We start from the raw sequence: 19,226 nt of genomic DNA, 5'->3' as shown, positions 1-19,226 counted from the left end.
TAACAACGTTATCGAAGTAATGGCCATTATACAAACCAAATAATCGAAGTTTTTACGATTGACATTTATTGTGTGGTTTTTGTTTTAACATTATTAAATAGTTTATGTTATCAGAGGAAACTCTCACCCTGATGGAATGTCCTATAATAAACCTTGAAGTGTTCATAAATATCTTCGAAATCCTGGCTAAAGAACTGACTAACCTTCGAACACAACCTTGTTGCGGTATATTCTACATTGAGTCTATTAATATAAACAAAGTAGGTGTGTGTTAGTGGGTACAGTGGTGAATAAAACTCTCTTTTGCTGAACAATTCAGAAGAGTTTCGTTACTAGAACAGCCACTCTAACTTCGTGAAGTGTCTGTTTTTTGTTGTTTCTGTTTTTTTTTAAATTTCGCGCAAAGCTACACAAGGGCTATCTACGTTAGCTGTCTTTAATTTAGTAGTGTAAGACTAGAAGGAATGCAGCTAGTCATCACCATCCACCGCCAACTCTTGGGCTACTCTTCTACCAACGAATATTGGGATTGACATTCACATTATAACGTCCCCACGGCTGAAATGGCGAGCACGTTTGATGTGACGGGGATTCGAACTTGCGATCCTCAGATTACGAGTCGAGCGCCTTAATCACCTGGTCATGCCGGGTCATTGTGAAGTGTCCTGTATCATCATAATTGCAATATTTTTGTGCAAAATTATCAGTAACCTTTTTCCGAGTACGTTTCCTACACAGATCAGAAGTAAAAACTGACCTATAGGATAATAAAGCTAATTAAATACACTTGTGTAACTAGGGTCATTCAGTGTCAAGGAACAAACACGTTTAATGACGATAATACATTGATTTGTCAGTTGGGTAATCTCACTGTTCATATTATCCTCCGGATATCCTATAATATCAAAACAAATCATTCCAAATGAAACAGTCACTACATAATAAACCAAGTTAGATCTTTAAACTTAGATCCATTGTTTTCAACATTTATTTGTTGTAAATATCTTTATTTTACGACAATATTTGGAATGTGAGACCAATACTTTCGTACTTAGTAGTTTTTTGAAAACGTCCAAAATTTATTCAAACCACCAGGCCTTTGCTTTCCTACTGCACAGAAGCAGTTTTAAAACATACAAAGTTTAAAAAGCAATAAGAAGAAAAACAAACAGTTTTCGCTATTTGGTTTAAATCTAGCCTTTTAAGCGGTGCGTCTACTGACCATTTTTTGTCCCTCTGGTCAGTAGCTCAAAATTTAGGAGGGCTATACATGAAGCTAGTGGTCTTCATCAACGTGTGTTACATAAGGTATCAATAAGGTCGAAAATATGATACACCAATGAGTGAATTATACAGACGTTAAACTACGTCTTTATTATGAATCTAATGCATTGTCTTGTACTCGGTAATAGTGTTATTATTAGATTTAGCAACTTAAAATTGCACTTTGAGATGAGTTCTTTATCAAATTATGTAATGATAAACTTTGATAAAGCACAAAGTAGACGAGTAAAACAGGAGAAATCATGAAATTTAATTTTATATACAAATGTAAGGACAATTAGGAATTATCTGTATAACATGGTTATCACACAAATACATTAAACATTTAAAATAAATCAGGCTTTTGCTATTGCTCAAATTTCGTCTTAGTCAGCTTCACGTTTTTAACGAGATTTGGACCCGGCATGGCCAAGCGTGTTAAGGCGTTCGACTCGTAATCCGAGGTTCGCGGGTTCGAATCCCCGTCGCACCAAACAAGCTCGCCCTTTCAGCCGTAGGGGCGTTATATATAATGTGACGGTTGATCCCACTATTCGTTGGTAAGAGAGTTGGTGGGTGGTGATGACTAGCTGCCTTCCCTCTAGTCTTACACTGCTAATTTAGGGATGGCTAGTGCAGATAGCCCTCGAGTAGCTTTGCGCGAAAAAAAAACAAACAACGAGATTTATTTAATTAATTATAAATGAAAAGCAAACAAACAAAATAACACTGAACAACTAAAAATAATACTCTTATTACAGTTTCTGTTGTTAGGTGGGCTTTTGTGTATCATGCAGTAAAAAAAGAATTAAAATTACGGCTCTCTCAATGACAATTAAAACATTTTGTTTCTTGTTAATAATAAACTACATCTACCTTTTTGTTCTGTTCCAACAGCTTAGCACAATTCCAAGGCTTTAGGCATGAAACCTCTATTTGACAAAAAAATAAAAATTATAAATTATAATATAGCTTACAACACTGCCCCCTCTTTGGATTGTGAAATGTTCAGAATGATCAAATTCCACAAGGATAGCAATTGTATAATTAAATTAAGTTAAGCTTCCATGATTAATTAAAGTACCTTTGACTATCAACAGTATTGCTATTCTTAAATACAAACGTTGCTATTATTAATTAAATGTGTGAAATAAAGGCCAATAAAAGTTTGGGTCAATAAAACAAAATCTTATATGAAAGATATGAAGGCTTCTATTTCTTTATCAGCATTTGCTATTTTAACACTGGAAATGGTATCGACAAAAACCTCACACTGTTTAGCATGCTATTGTACCTCTGGCAAAGTATTCTCTGTAGTTAACCTGTTGGTTTCACTTACAACTGTTATTCAAAGAAATCACATTAAGCGATCGTTTGATTTACCCATTCTGGATTTTGCTCTTTTGCATTTTAGTTGTTTGTTTTTATCTTGTTTTTCTATCCTTATTTCCACTGATCATTTAACTTCTGCTAGTGTAATTGTCGTGTAGTAAACAGGTTTTTTCTGGACATTAATTGTGAAATTGTTTGAAGAAAGTCTAGGCCTAACTTCATATTTTACACGGAGTTTATTTCCAATATACAGTTTTTCTTGCTTCATTTTTCTAACTTCAACGTTCCTCTTGCTGGAACTTTATGACCACTTACAGTTCCCATCAATTTATCTTCTTGTTTTGCGTTTTTTTCACTGAAAGGCACTTTTTCAAGTTTCATTACCAGATAAGATAGACTAATAGTAGTTATAGATCGACTGCCAATCAACATGCTATATAGTTTAATAATAATAAATCCATTGATCCTTGCACTGAGTTCTTTAAATATATTCATGTTAACTCAAACACATGGAATATTCTTATCCTCAAATTAAGTTTGTGATACATTATCAGTGATTAGTTCATCACTTTCTAGGATTTACTAAGAAGGTTTCCTACAATAATAGTAGCTTATTTTACTTACCACCCTTTAAAAGCATTTTTTTTTTCCGATTTTCCCTTATAGATTGAAGGTGAAAGTGAAACACTGTCTGTGTAATTTCTGTTTATATACTTCTGGCAAAGCATTTTTTTTTAAGTTAATCAGTTTTGCTGTCAGTTATTTTTCAAAAACAATCACAGTGGACGATGTATTTCCTTCAAACTACCAAACGTCCTGGATTGTGATCTTTTGCACTTTACTTTGATTGTCTTTATAATTTTGTTTTCCTGTTATTGTTTCCACTGAAATTTCAATGTTACATTATCTTGTTACGTAAGTTGGTTGATCGTTGGGATTGAGCTTCCAAATGTTTTATTTTGGCGTCGTTGTTGTCCTTGTTTTATCTTTCTTGACTTTATTGTAATTTTTGGTCTCGATTTTATCACAATAATACCACTTCCGATGCCAGTATTGTAACAGTTTCTGTTGTTGATGGGGGTTTTTTAGGGAAAAAGTAGAAGTTAAAGCCTATTCAAATTAATAATAATCAAATAAATTATTTCAAGTTTTACTAGTTAGCTATAGAACTAAGTTCAAGCCCCCAGTGATATATTGGTATACTTGCAAACTTTCAAAGACAGAAACAGGGTTTCGATACCCATTGTAAGTAAAGAACGAATAGACCATTGTGTAGTTTTGTGCTTAACTGCAAACAAACAACATTTAAGTTCAAAGAAAATACTTACACAGTAAAATCACTTACGTATTAATTTTTCTATTGAACAACTTTATATATCTTTATTTCTTTATCAAAACATAAATTCCCTTTTTATTAAAGCGAGTTAACTAACTGACTAACTAAAAATACCAATTAAGTTTCTTAATAAATCCTTGTATACTCTTCCCAACTTCTAAATAATATTATGAAAAATTTAATACATTTTATATATTTTTTCCTAATTGGTTTTGTAATGCTTAGATCATTTTAATATATTTTAAAGAAGGATCTATTCACTAAGTTCTCCGCATAATACACTAGCTCAAGCTTCGTCATGACTAAAGAACAATAATAGAACTATATAAATCAAAAACAGTATTGTCCACAACAACTGTCCGGCTCTTGGTAATAATTTCAAACTCCCAACATCTAAAAGAGTTGTAACTTACTAATTATGTTTAACACTCGCTTAAATTAATCATCTCTCTACCTTGGTGTAGAATCTCATACCAGTACTAATAAAAATAAGGGAAAACTAAATAAGCTTAATTAATAATACTTACGAAGTTTAATATTTTGCAATTTTTGTATTATATCAAAAATATATATTTTATATATTATAAAATATTATATTATTAATTACTTTTTTAATTGCAAAATAGGCCGTGTGTAAAATATCTAGAGACTAATGTTTTACAAACTTTCCAGAAAATTTTAAATTTTATTCAGTTTCTTCTTTACTTACTTTATTTACTTTAACAAAGTAATAATAAATTTAAATAATTATTTTTATTTAAAAATAATGATTATTTTTTAAATACAAAATAGCCTACTTATTTATTGTAAGATAATTAATGCAATTTCGTAATTGTTTTTTGTCTATATATTTCAGTTATAGCCACTGCCTCATCAGGAACAAATGAAACTTTGTATTTAACGCACCCTGTTGGGTCTCGTGTAATCCTTCATTGCAACGTGCACGTTCCGAAACATGCCATGGTGAGTACAAAAGTGTTTCATTCCAAGCTCAACAATCATTTTTATTGTGTGTTTGCAAGATTATGTTTAACACGTATCCAATTAGCAACGGTAATTTATGAAATATTATATTGATTCACGTTGTATGTTTGTGAATTTGTTTGTTTATGAACTTCTCTTTGAGTTTTGGAGCTAGCAGGACCACACTTTGCATCACACTTGAAGTGGTCAGGGTTTTCTTTTCCATATGGCATAGCTCATCTACAAGAGGGGAACCAAATGGGATAAAACTTCCTCAGGAGGCCACCCAGTTATATTAGGGGTGTAATGTTAGATTTTCAGGGTCCTTGAACACGTATTTGATATCAACTTTTGTTTCTGGCCCCATAGTAATCCATGTTTGAAACTATGTTCACATTACCACTCACAAGCTAACGGGAACGAACTTGATACACGTGCTCACGTACCACGGGCAGGTTTGTTTACAGGTTTTCTGTTTCATGTAAAAATTCTCCTTGGGATAACTATAGATGATAACGAAGAAAGCTGATTGGTAGAATGTGGTTTCTGTGACTCACGAAGGAATTTTTGAACACCATTGTGGGTTGTAAATATTTTATGTTAATATACTCTTCAAAACAAGAAACGCAAAAGGGATACTTTTGTTATTTTAAAGAGAAATATATGTAATAACGTTACAAGCTCAGAGTATGTGATGTTACACGTGTTAAGGCACTGATTGTCAGACCAAAATGACAATAAAAGTTGTGCACTTTGAAAACGGAGGAAAACATCGGATTTTTCGCCAAAACGCATTCGTGTCCAATAAATTTGTTTGAGAGATCTGCATGTTCTGCAAGTGCAACATGTGCAAAATCCCTATAAAAGTGACGGGTTCTCGGTTTCCATAGCTCAGTGTTAAGCCACCGACACGCAATACAGTTACGCCAAGACTGACTGAAGCACAACGCAACAACGCCATTGGTCGCTTGGAAGCAGGCGAATCTCGATCAGATTTGCCAGAACTGTGAATGTCCACCCAAGCACCATCACAAGGCTATGGAATCGTCACCAACAACATGGATTAACTCGTGACCGTCCACGATCTGGCAGACCTCGTGTGACCACGCCCGCACAAGATCGCTACATCCGGTTACGTCACCTTCGGGATAGGACCACCACTGCGACGTCTACTGCCTCAACCATACGAGGGCTGCGTAGGATTTCCGATCAGACCGTACGCAACCGTCTACGAGATGCAGGAATCCGACCTCGACGTCCAGTCAGAGGCGTCATCCTCACCCAGCAACATCGTCAAGCACGGCTGCATTGGACTCGGGCACATCGGGTATGGCCTCATCAACGATGGCATGTTTGGTTCAGCGATGAATCACGTTTTATGCTTCGTAGGGAGGATGGAAGGACACGTGTTTACCGTCGCCAAGGTGAACGTTTTGCAGCAAACTGTGTGCAGGATGTTGACATATATGGTGGTGGCAGCGTCATGATGTGGGCTGCCATCGCCTACAATGCCAGAACAGACCTTTTGCACATTCAAGGGAATCTTATGGCTCAACGATACGTCGACGAGATTCTTAGGCCCCATGTGCAACCCATTATGGTGAACGTCAACGACGTTTTTCAACATGACAACGCCCGTTCTCACACAGCCAAACTCACCACTGTCTTCTTGAAACACCACAACATCAACGTTCTTCCCTGGCTCTCCAGATCACCAGATTTAAACCCCATCGATGAGTTGGACCGACGTTTGCGACGGCGACAACCTCAACCGCAGACTCTACCTCAGCTTGCAGCAGCTTTGCAGGCTGAGTGGACAGCCATTCCACAGGATGTGATTCGTCATCTCATCGCTTTCATGGGCAGGAGATGCCAAGCAGTTATTGATGCTCACGGGGAGCATACTCGTTATTGACGTTGAGTGAGTTAAACTTCACCTAGTGAACGTGGACTTTGCTTTGCAGATTTTGGATGTTCAGCAGTGAATGTGCAAAGTTTCACACATGTCATACAGAACTACCCAGAATAAACGTGTTAACAATTTGTCTCATATTTTGCCTTTTGCGTTTTTTTTGAAGAGTATATGAATTATCATATATATAAAGACCACGTTAATGGGGCCGTATTTAACAAAAATACTGTCATAACTAATTTATTTGACCTGTGTTTAATAACAATAGATTGATAAATGTGTGTTTGTTAACCTTGTTTGATAACACCTTTAATAAGTGTGTACGTTAACATGAATTGATACCAACAGTTTGAACAGTGTACAATAACTAAGCTATGTTTATTAACAATAGATTGATAAGTGTGTATTTAACCTTGTTTAATAACAATAGTTTGATAAGTCTGTACGTTAACCTTGTTTGATAACAACTGTTATAAGTGTATACGTTAATAATATTTGATATCAATAGTTTGAATAGTGTACATTAACGGAGCTATATATAACAACAATTCATTATAAGTATCCTTTAACAGGCACACATTTAACAACACCACCTCAATTCTAGGTAATAGGATGACACTTAACAATCAAACTATGATAAGTGCACACGTTTAAATTGTTTTTATTTGACAAAGATATTTTGAAAATTGTATGTTAACTGAGCTATGTGTAATAACAGTACTCTATGATCGTGAATATTAAATATATTTATCACTTTCTGTCTTCGTGAAACGATCTTTTTTTGGTAATTTTCAACCATAGATATTGTCATTTCGGAACAAAACTATCACCTACTATTGTTGTTAGGCCAGCTGTGGTGTTTTGTTTTGTGGTACATTGATTTGTTAGAAAGATTTGTTTTTTATTATTTATTTTATTTTATTAAATTCGATGATACAACAGCAAAATAGTTTAATTGAAAATGATTTAGATTTGAAATTTACATTTGTTTCTTTCATAAGAAGTTTTACAATTTAGACCACGGTTAAGTTATTAAACACTACGTCTTTAGGCCTAATTGCAAAATAAATAATATCTTAGGCATTCTTATCGTACCGTGATAAGTTAAATAGAATTGTATCGATATTTTATCAGTTGTTTAATGAACATTTAAGTTTTTTGACACTGAACAGTAGACGAAAGCAAAGTAAAAGTTAGCAAGGATTTCAATACAGTAATGTTTTACCTAAGCCTTACGTTACATTTACGTATTAGGCCTATTACTTAAACTAGACTAAAAAGACACTTGCTATTACTAACGTTAGAGTCAAATAATATTAATATTTAGTCACATGTGTACACGTGTGAAGGCATAATATTCAAAGTATACAATTAAAGAAATATTAACAGTGGGAACTTTATTAAATAAAGTTATTTAGGTTTTTCAATTTATATCATATTCTATTCGGTTTAGTTAAATCACGAAATCCATCCGTAAACTGTTTAAAACTGACTTGTTATTATGACTTTCTGAATTATAATCTATGATTCCTTTTTTTTATAACTTTCTTTAGCTAATTTATAGCAATATTTACAGTTTTCTTAACACCCGTCATTTCTGTAGTAATTTTATATTCTGCCGTTGTGGTGGTAACTGAAGACTATATACATCTGACGTCTCTGCAGAGAGCTGAGTACATTGTAATGAAAAGTCTTGAACATGCTGATATAATGTTACTTTGAAACAGTTTTTTATGATGACTGATATAATGCTACTTTGAAACAGTTTCTATCAGAACCATATTTGACATTATTTGGTGTTTAGAGGTATTGTGATAACATTGAGAATTGATTGTATTTTATAAGGATAGGTAACAGCCCTTTATAAACAAAATATTCGTACATTCATACCATAAAGATTTGTTAGGAACTATGGTTTAAAATTTTCAAGCTCAAATTATCTCTTGTACATAATAACATTGGAAAACAAAGGAATATGGATCAACTTGAGTCCAAAGGACTTTTCGTAAAGAGACCTACAAGAAGTTTTATTCACTTACAGTACACGACATATGCAAGAATGTTCTCCGTTTAGAAAAGTTACACAACTTCCTTTCTCAGTATGTATATTAAAGTATAAGCGGCTGGAAAGTAAAACAAATTATCATATATTCTATATGAAAGCATACTGGTCTAGTCGCTGACATTGTACTTATGAATTTCTATGATCAGACAGTGCTGGGCCACTGTCGTCTTTATTGTATGTATGGAGTTCATATAGACAAGTTGTAACAACGATTTCGAAATGTATACATCAGTGTTTACTTTTGTCTTATGGAATTAATATGAGATATAGCTATCAAAATTATCACTGTATGTAAGGGATAACATAATGCTATGCTAATAATGTATAGAATACATATACAACCAGATTCTCAATTTGGGTACTGTAAGAATTGGTTTATCATATAAAAATTATTAACGTGATTAGCATACACATTAGGTTGATATACAAAAAAAACTATGGATGTATTTAGTTTATACCTAAGTTTAATGTAAAATAATGACGCCATCGTGATTCATACATGTTTTACGTAATATAGAACAAGATTTCAAACGTAATCATTGTGAGCTTATGGTATATTTGTGCTAATGCTATAAATGCTGTTATTATAGACGCGACATTAATCCCCAAAGGCAATTAACATGACTGTTGTACTCATTACCTTATTAGGTTATTAACACACATACTGTGTTAGTATAAAATATATAATATAAAATATACTATAAAAATAGGATGAATGTGATTACTGTTGTGTTAATTTATAACACCAGTATCAGTGTAATTATGTATCAATAGAGCTAACAGCAAACATAATCATCAACCTCATAACTAGAGATGGCGCTAGTATTCACCAACGATAACAATGTAATTACTTTTCTATAAGGGTAACACAATTCAAAATTACTAACGTGGTTCTTGTACACATGGGGAACATAAAGTAACGTTTTCAAAGTGATTAGTTTTAATTTTAAAACACTTATAAGGTCTCATCTCTAATGGAATCTCATGAAGACAGTAGAATAATACTATGTATTTTATTTGTTTTTTGAATTTCACACAAAGCTATTCGAGGGCTATCTGCGCAAGCTGTCCATAATTTAGCAGTGTAAGACTAGAGGGAAAGCAGCTAGTCATCACCACTCACCGCTAACTCTTGGACTACTGTTTTAACACCCCCATGGCTGAAAGAGCAAGCATGTTTAGTGTGACGAGGATTCCAACCCGCGATCCTCAGATTACGAGTCGAGAGCCGGGTCAATACTATGTAAAAACATGCAGTGTTTTCAAATAATCTGAAACCGAAAACGTAATCACCAAGTTTAACGAAATTGTAGCAATCAAACCATAACACTATAGTTACACTAATGGACCGTAGAATATTGCATTATAATGTTCTATAATGTGAAAGTATCAAAGTTTGGAAATAGTTTAAAATAATATGCTATCTTTTCTGTACACGAATAAGGTAATGTTCGTCTAGAAGTTTAATGTTTTATTAAATGTGTATGATAAAGATAAGTTCGATGTTAATTAGTCATAAAACTCAATTTAGCATCTAGTAAGTCATATCTCCTTTTTTAAAGTGAGAGTGGAAAACGACTGTAAATTCATAAATTGATCAAAAAAATTGAAAAGTTTTGCACAAAAATATATCGTCACTGTTTTATTTATGAGCATTAAACTTTTATGTCTCTTAAAAGTAGTGGAATCAATTGAAAAGTTTCACATTGTACGATTCGAGCTTTGCTTTATCTATGTTTGTTGAAAGCTCAGGTCTGTTAAAATAAAGGAAAAACCTATGTTTTACAGGTTTGAAAGTGGAAGTCTGAAACAACACTCTGTTTCTGAGTTTTGAAAGTTGACTAGTATCGCCTTAAATGATAAGCTGATTTCATTTATGTATACACACTTTTATAGAGAAAGCTATAATTGGTTTAAGTTGAAGACTGCTTAGGCTTAACAATGTTGAAGACTGCTTAGGCTTAACAAAGTTGAACACTGCTTAGGCTTAACAATGTTGAAGACTGCTTGGGCTTAACAAAGTTGAACACTGCTTAGGCTTAACAAAGTTGAAGACTGCTTAGGCTTAACACTGTTTATAATATTGATTTTATTCATGTGATAGCCGTTCTTTTAGTGACTACTTTAGACTAGCTGATCGCAGCTGTATAAACATCAGCCCTCCGCTAGTACAGCGGTAAGGTTCCGGATTTACGACGCCAAGATCAGGGGTTCGATTCCCCTCGGTGGGTTCAGTAGCTCGCTCGATGTGGCGTTGCTATAAGAAAACACACACACATCAATGTTTCACACTTTCTATCTGTATCAGTAAACCATTTAACAAAGTTCCATTAATCAAGGAAAAGGAACAACAAAAACTACCTCTTAAGAACAATTAATATAATATGAATATTTTCAATAATAAAGATTGTGGAAGTATCCCTCACACTTTAAAATAGGTAAAATGAGATAAAAAATAAAATATATATATGTATATAAGCAATATGTCTGCCTCTCATGCTCTGTATCTCTCTAACGGTTAATAGTGTAAAAGAAATTATATTTCAAAATGCTTAGTTGTAAGAGAAAATAACATGAAAACTATTTGAAAAAAAAACTTTATATTAATATCGATCTATCAGTGTTTGTTAGTCTGAGAAAAAATGTATTAAGAACGAAAATGTTTCTTTTTCTCTGAGTATTTCGCGAAATGGGTTTTCCTTTGTCGACTGATTGAAAGAAATATTTCAAAAGTGAGAGCGTGAAATGAAAAATATTATTTTGTGCATATTTTGTTGTTGTTCATATTGGGATTATGAGCATACATTATTTTATTTCAATATAGCTTAAGTTAAGTAGAAAATAATATTTCCCCTTTGACACTTTTCATAGAAATTTCAGCTGTTAAAAAAAATCCATGTGACAATTCATCAAACCCATTTTGCTTATTGGATCACCTATTTAATTGAATCTCAAACATTGTTATCAACAATACACTGTAGTCAGTCTCCTTTACTTAAAAACATACGCGATACAATTTCCTTCATTGACACATAGAGTAATATAAAACGGTTGTAAACGGTCCACTAGACAATCATATTGAGTATACCCTACGATCTAAGGAATTGGGTTGATTGAACATTTTATATTGATTCATTATTATGTCCTGGCGTGGCCTAGTGGTTAGAGTGCTCGAATCGCAGTCTCAGGTTTACGGGTTCGAATTACCGTTTCACCAAACATGCTCACCCTTTGAGCCATGGGGGCGTTATAATGGACGGTTAATCCCACTATTCATTCGTAAAAGAGTAGCCCTAGAGTTGATGACTACTTGCCTTCCCTCTAGTCTTACGCTGCTAAATTAAGGACGACTAGCGCATATATCCATGGTGTAACTTTGCGCGACATTCAAACCAATTCATTACTATTTTATGGAAATTTACGTTTGAATTGTTTCAAAGGACATCTGCTAGTGTACTACGAAACGACGGTTCACCATTGTTAAGGTTATCTTATATTGTTTTTTATTTCTATTCTCTTTAGCTGTTTCTGATTTTAAGTAATCACAGCGGATGTTTCAGTTACTTTGAGCATTAATATATTATAATAATGGCACGGCTAAGCACACTGTGCAACTAGTTAATATTGAGAATCGATGAAAAATGAACTCACTATGCATATTTTCTGTTCCTGTCCTCGTAAACGTAACCCATACGTCAGAATTGTAGCGGCTAACATGATCAGCCACGACATTGAAGCTGTATAAATACAGGTTTGTTTTAGTTTGTTTTTAATTTCGCGCAAAACTACACGAGGGCTATTTGCGCTAGCCGTCCTTAAGTTAGCAATGTAAGACTAGAGGGAAGGCAGTTAGTCTTTACCACCATCGCCAGTTCTTGTTCTACTCTTTTACCAACGGATATTGGGATTGACCGTCACATTATAACGCCCCCACGGCTGAAAGGGCGAGCATGTTTGGTATAAGTACAGGAATATATTTTCACTAGTTATCTGTGCAAATACTGTTTTCTTTTATTTTTGCATAATTATATGATCCGAAAATGTTGATACAAAGTTTTATTTATCACTTTAAATTTTATATCAGTTTTTAAAGCACAATTCAAAACAATTAAACTGACAACAGCTTTATTGTAGTCATAACACGATCATTTCTTGTTACTTTTTAAATTTAAAACTAGGTGGCGTGGATATACAAGGACGAAGAAAAACTTCTAGCATTACAAAACCAGATTGTTATCAACGACCATAGAATTAGTGTTCGAAGAAATGAAAATCAAAACTGGTGTTTAGTCATAGAAAGTGTTAGGCCTAACGATTCTGGTTTGTACGTGTGCATTGTTAGCCTTTCATCCAGTCAACTTCAGCGAAAAATCATCTATTTAAAAATAGAAGGTAAGTAACCTCACACGGTTTAAAACTATTTCATTATGATACTGTTTCGTTACTTTTGTGTTTGAAACAAGAAGCTAATTTATAACCTGTATCATGCTCCACTGAAATTTTAATTTTCTGTGCAATAACTGGTCACTTTGACCAAGCTTACATTTAATATTAATCTTTAATAATTTTTATTGTTACAATAGCCTTGACTCAGTGTGACATATATAAACTTTATAAGATGTCTTGTTCGACTGAATACCATTTGATAAGGAACATTCTGTGGTTTAACAAATGTAAAAGATGACTGAATACTGTACTTTGAATCAACTGTAAGATTGTCATCTTGGAAAAATTTTGGTTCATCAAAGTGTATATAGAGTGTGAGAAATGACAAACAACATTATTTTGATACACTCTCGATGTTGGTAGTCCTTTTAAGGATCAACTAACCCAAATCCTCTGGGGAAAATATTCCCCAAACTATTATACCACCTTCAGAATATACCTTTTTGTAACTACATAAGTAGTCTCAAATGTTGAATAAGTTTCTCTTCGTATTTATATTTTGTTCCTCGGGTACCAACAGTAGAAGACAAAAGTATCAGGCTACACCACAAGCTTCTATTCGTTAATTACACTCGCTCTACTCCTAAAACAGAACTTAAGCCACACTATCTAGTTGTATTTTTCAGTTCACCAGCGTTTCGTATCGATAGTGGAAGATGAATCCCATTTTTTGAATCTGATAACAGATATTTATGAACATAAGTACAACAGATGATATTTTATAATGTGGCTACTTTTTGACGGACACTCATTATTATCATCATTATTATTATTATCATTTTTATTATTATCATTAGGCCTGGCATGGCCAAGCGCGTAAGGCGTGCGACTCGTAATCCGAGGGTCGCGGGTTCGCGCCCGCGTCGCGCTAAACATGCTCGCCCTCCCAGCCGTGGGGGTGTATAATGTTGCAGTCAATCCCACTATTCGTTGGTAAAAGAGTAGCCCAAGAGTTGGCGGTGGTTGGTGATGACTAGCTGCCTTCCCTCTAGTCTTAAACTGCTAAATTAGGGACGGCTGGCATAGATAGCCCTCGAGTAGCTTTGTGCGAAATTCCAAAACAAAACAATTATTACTATTATCATTATTATTATTATTCTCCTTTGAAGGAGATCCTTGTCATTACCTTTCATTCACACACGTGTGATAATATTTTGAAGTTATAGGAATAAAACGTAGTCCGATATCTGTCATAATCCACTGGTTATTACACGTGTAAGTAAACTTAGTGTTCTCTCAATACGTAAGTGAGGGGTGGAGTCTTAAAAAAACTGACCAATTAATGTGTACGTGGGAATGGAGCGCTAATAAACTGGCCAATTAGTGTTCATTTGGAAGTCGTAATAAAGTAATACAGAGACGGATATAAAACCAAGTTTTGCATGCACAATATTCACATAATATTTTATTTGTGTCTAAATGATTCACTTCATATAAAAAAGAAATTTCAAATCACATACGCTATATCTGAGTTTTGTTTTATAATGAAGAGCTTTATTTAACACCACGGAATTCAGAGTCAGTTTACTTTCTTGTATTTGTTTTATAGTTTTTCTTGTATACACGTATTTAGTTTTGGATTAATATTTTTTTAAAGTCAGGTATTTATTTCTCTCTATTTCTTTTCCTGTATATACGTACTTAGTTTTGAATTAATGTGTTTTTTCACAGTGCACGATAGTGTTAGGTTTTGTTTGTGTTTGCCATGTAAGTTTCATTATATTTTAATGAAAGACATATTTATTAAAATAAGTTTGGCTGTTATCTACATAACATTTATTTTGTTTTCAAGAGCCACAACTTTTGCCATTTAGAATAATTATATGACTTATTTTCCAAACCTTTTATCGGTGTTGTGTTTGTTTTGAATTTCGCGCAAAGCTACACGAGGGCTATCTGCGCTAGCCGTCTCTAATGTAGCAGTGTAAGACTAGAAAAAAGGCAGCTAGTCATCATCACCCACCGCCAACTCTTGGGCTACTCTTTTACCAACGAATAGTGGGATTGACCGTCACATTATAACGCCCCCATGGCTGAAAGGGCGAGCATGTTTGGTGTGACTGAAATTCGAACCCGCGACCCTCAGATTACGAGTCGAACGCCTTAACACACTTGGCCATGCCAGGCCTCAGGGTTATGTTTTGCGACTTAATTTAATAAATAGATGAATAAAACACATTTCACTTGTGTTCATTTCTGTGACCTGCAAGTCGCTTTGAAGGACAATTTATAGACAGAACAAGTGTCATAAGAAAACTACTGAAAGAAAGGTTATTTATTACACTGAGTGTTTTTAAAAGCTTAAAATGTGCCGCGTGCACAATGTGCTAAAACTGCACATAAGTTTCAAACGTTGATCTGTGTCGTGGATACAGTCTGAATGATGGTTTAGAAGCATAATAAATATAAACTGTTTGTTGCTAATTAAATCGATTAATTAAACACCAGTGTATTCTTTAGATTCATTTTGTTTCATCTCTTCGTAACGTGGAAATCACGTGTTTTTATTTTCATGTTGGACTAATATGTGCTAGCTATGGAATATTTACTAGCTGTGGAAATAAATGAAATAAGATTGTCTTTTACATATCTGTTTTACCAGGATGTATAACAGTGTTCTGTTTAGTTGTTTTTTTCCACTCTTACTTGAAGAAGATTCACAGATGAACATATAACTAAATAAAGGATTAGTTAGTCGACTTTAGATTGAAAAATAAATAGAAATACAGACGGATAAATAAATATTAATAATCATTTATTTATCCGTCTGTTTTTAATAATAATTAGAAATAATTATGTTGGACATCACCTCAAACATTTTTCTTGTTAAAGGGAAATTGCTCATGTATAATAGGGAATAAAACTCTTACAATAGAAGTTGTTTCAAACAAAAAAGTGTGGAATATTATTTTAGTAGTGTTAACAGAAGTCAGTTAATAAATTCTACGATAGCGGACGCAGTTATATCAACGGTTAAACATCAGATTAGTTTAATACGTCTATATATTGTTCCGAGTAGATAACATTCTACAATAAGTACCGAGCATGCGCAAATATTCTTATTCTAACGTTTTGTATGAAACTTTCACGAGCTCAGTCAAGTGCCCTCACTCCACCTATAAGGAAAGTGCTAACCATGGAGAATCGATTAACTCCATAAAATTCAAAATTATAGAAATATCCTGTTGATAAAAATGGTGATTGGAATTTTTTTTTAACTTATAGAAACGTAGCAGGTGTAAGATTATATTTTCAAAAATTTTCAATCATAGTTCCGCGATTGTGGGAGCAAAATGTATGTTCGATCAAAACATATGCGTCTATTAAATCTACATTCGTTCACTTGAAGCATCACAAATTTCACTCATGGTTTTTTTAAAACAGGAACTTACTTTCGAAACTTTTTTATGTCTCTCTGTGGTTCAGTGGCAGTATGAGGGCTTATAATGCTATAAAGAAAACGGATTTGGTACCCGGGGGGGGGGGGTTAAAGTGTTCAGAATGGAATACCTGTGTAGATAAAATAATTATTTTAACCATTTATCTTTGCTCTTAAACGTTGACAACATCAGTGTTAATTAATTAAACCTTGTGTGAAACAATAGCAATTAAATAAAAAACAAATAAATCTTCGATAAAACCGCAAAGTTTCTAATATAAAGTAACATACAAAGTATGTGAACACATTTAGTTTAAGATAAGTTGTGTATGTTTCTAGGCTTCCTTTCACACCCAACGTGGTGGCCAGCAGACAAACGTTATAGGTATATTTATCGTCGAGAGACAAGAGAAATTAGTTCAAGCATGAAGAGGTATACTTCAGAAGAAGGTATTTATGTTCCATATCATAAGAATCTTTCTTGTAATCAAAATATTTAACTGGATTTGAAAAGTACTTATCGTTGTTATGTTTTGTCCATCAGTGCGATGTTCTCATTTCGTGGTGTGGGAAACCAGTGCACCATTTATTGGTATTTCCAAATATGTTTTATACCAAGCACGTTATTAAAAATCACTTGTGCTCAGGATATCAAAGCTTTTATTGTAAGATAGGAAACTTTGATGTGAAAGCCTCGTGTTGTTTTCAATATTAAATTCATAGCTTTTCTCTTAGGCGCAACAACCAAATCCGAATATTTACTCTTCATGGAACCTCCTAAATAGTGTCTAAGAACATGAGACACAACTGTAACATAGATTCAGTGTACTGGGTTATACACTATATCCTTGCAGCAATATTCATTAAAATAAAAATTATTTTTGTTTGTTTAGAATTTCGCGCAAAGCTACTTGATGGTTATCTGCGCTAGCCGTCCCTAATTTAGCAGGGTAAGATAAGAGAGAAGGCATCTAGTCATCACCACCCACCGCCAACTCTTGGGCTATTTTTTTACCAACAAAAACTGAGATTGACCGTAACATAATAACGCCCTCACAGCTGAAAGGGCGAGCATGTTTGATGCGACCGGGATTCGAACCCGCGACCTCCAGATTACTAGTCGAACGCCTTAACACGCTTGGCAATGTTGGGCCTCCAATGGGAATTCTGTAATTAAATTTGCACATAAAACCATCCTATCATGAAACATCCAAAATAGAACCTATAAATATATACGTATTAATGAGAAAACTATAACAATTTACGGGTTTTACTAACTTATGTAATGATGACCCGTTTAATGGCTGGTTAAAATATTTTGAATTTTGAAATCCCTGTTTATTTAGCTGGGTTTGTATAGATGGCAGCACTTGACGAAAGGAGTTTTGTTTTTGTTATATAAATGAAAAAGAGTGAGTCGATGGTATTTCTAAAATTAGTGTTGTTAGGTTGATTTGGAATAGCTTATGCTTTCATGACATTTTCAGAGCCCTCTATAATTGGTATAACGAAACTGAGTGTGAGGACTGGAAAAGACGCTGTGTTACAATGTATCGTTGAAAATCTGGGAAATTATAAGGTATTTCACCTTTGTATCGTTATTTTCAAGTAACAAATTACTTTCAAATAAGCAGAATTTTCATGTATATGTTTCTGTTAATTTAGTTGTGGTCTAAAAGAATTTTAGTTCTATTGTTATTGTACTTAAAGTCACGACACACTTAATCAAGTAACAGTTATATTTGTGTACATATTCATATCGCCACAAAGTAAGTAGTAAATAAATTTCTAACAAACATATTAATTATAATTAAGAAAAAGACGCATATACTTTAATTACGAGAACAGTGTACCCGTTTGAATAGTATTAACTTACAAAACACACCAATATTGATAGTAGTTACCTATAAAACACACAAGTATTGACAGTAGTTACCTATAAAACACACAAGTTTTGACAGCATTCACGTATAAAGCACAGAAGTATCGACAGTAGTTACCTATAAAACACACCAATATTGACAGTAGTTACCTATAAAACACACACGTATTGACAGTAGTTACCTATAAAACACACAAGTATTGACAGTAGTTACCTATAAAACACGCAAGTTTTGACAGCATTCACGTATAAAGCACAGAAGCATTGACAGTAGTTACCTATAAAACACACCAATATTGACAGTAGTTACCTATAAAACACACACGTATTGACAGTAGTTACCTATAAAACACACACGTATTGACAGTAGTTACCTATAAAACACACCAATATTGACAGTTGTTACCTATAAAACACGCAAGTATTGATAGTAGTTATTCATAAAACACACAAGTATTGATAACAGTTACCTATAAAACACACACGTATTGACAGTAGTTATCTATAAAACACACAAGTATTGACAGTAGTTACCTATAAAACACGCAAGTTTTGACAGCATTCACGTATAAAGCACAGAAGTATTGACAGTAGTTACCTATAAAACACACCAATATTGACAGTAGTTACCTATAAAACACACAAGTA

The 19,226-nt window shown here is 33.7% G+C and overlaps 1 protein-coding gene across 1 annotated transcript in view; it reads left to right on the top strand.

Moving 5' to 3' along the window:
• Positions 1–4,785: 4,785 nt before the first annotated feature.
• The window catches only part of LOC143249879 (lachesin-like), a 48,295-nt gene continuing 33,854 nt past the window's right edge, over positions 4,786–19,226 (top strand). The window contains exons 1-4 of the mRNA XM_076500470.1: positions 4,786–4,894; positions 13,050–13,263; positions 17,036–17,146; positions 18,184–18,275. Coding sequence (XP_076356585.1) covers positions 4,892–4,894; positions 13,050–13,263; positions 17,036–17,146; positions 18,184–18,275 — 420 coding nt within the window. The 5' untranslated portion in view covers positions 4,786–4,891. The remainder of the gene's footprint in view (positions 4,895–13,049; positions 13,264–17,035; positions 17,147–18,183; positions 18,276–19,226) is intronic.

The sequence above is a fragment of the Tachypleus tridentatus genome, chromosome 4 (assembly GCF_004210375.1).
Source record: "Tachypleus tridentatus isolate NWPU-2018 chromosome 4, ASM421037v1, whole genome shotgun sequence".
NCBI classification, from domain to species: Eukaryota; Metazoa; Arthropoda; class Merostomata; order Xiphosura; family Limulidae; genus Tachypleus; species Tachypleus tridentatus.
The sequence above is the reverse complement of the archived record's forward strand: the minus strand, read 5'-3'. Positions and strand labels throughout refer to the sequence as shown.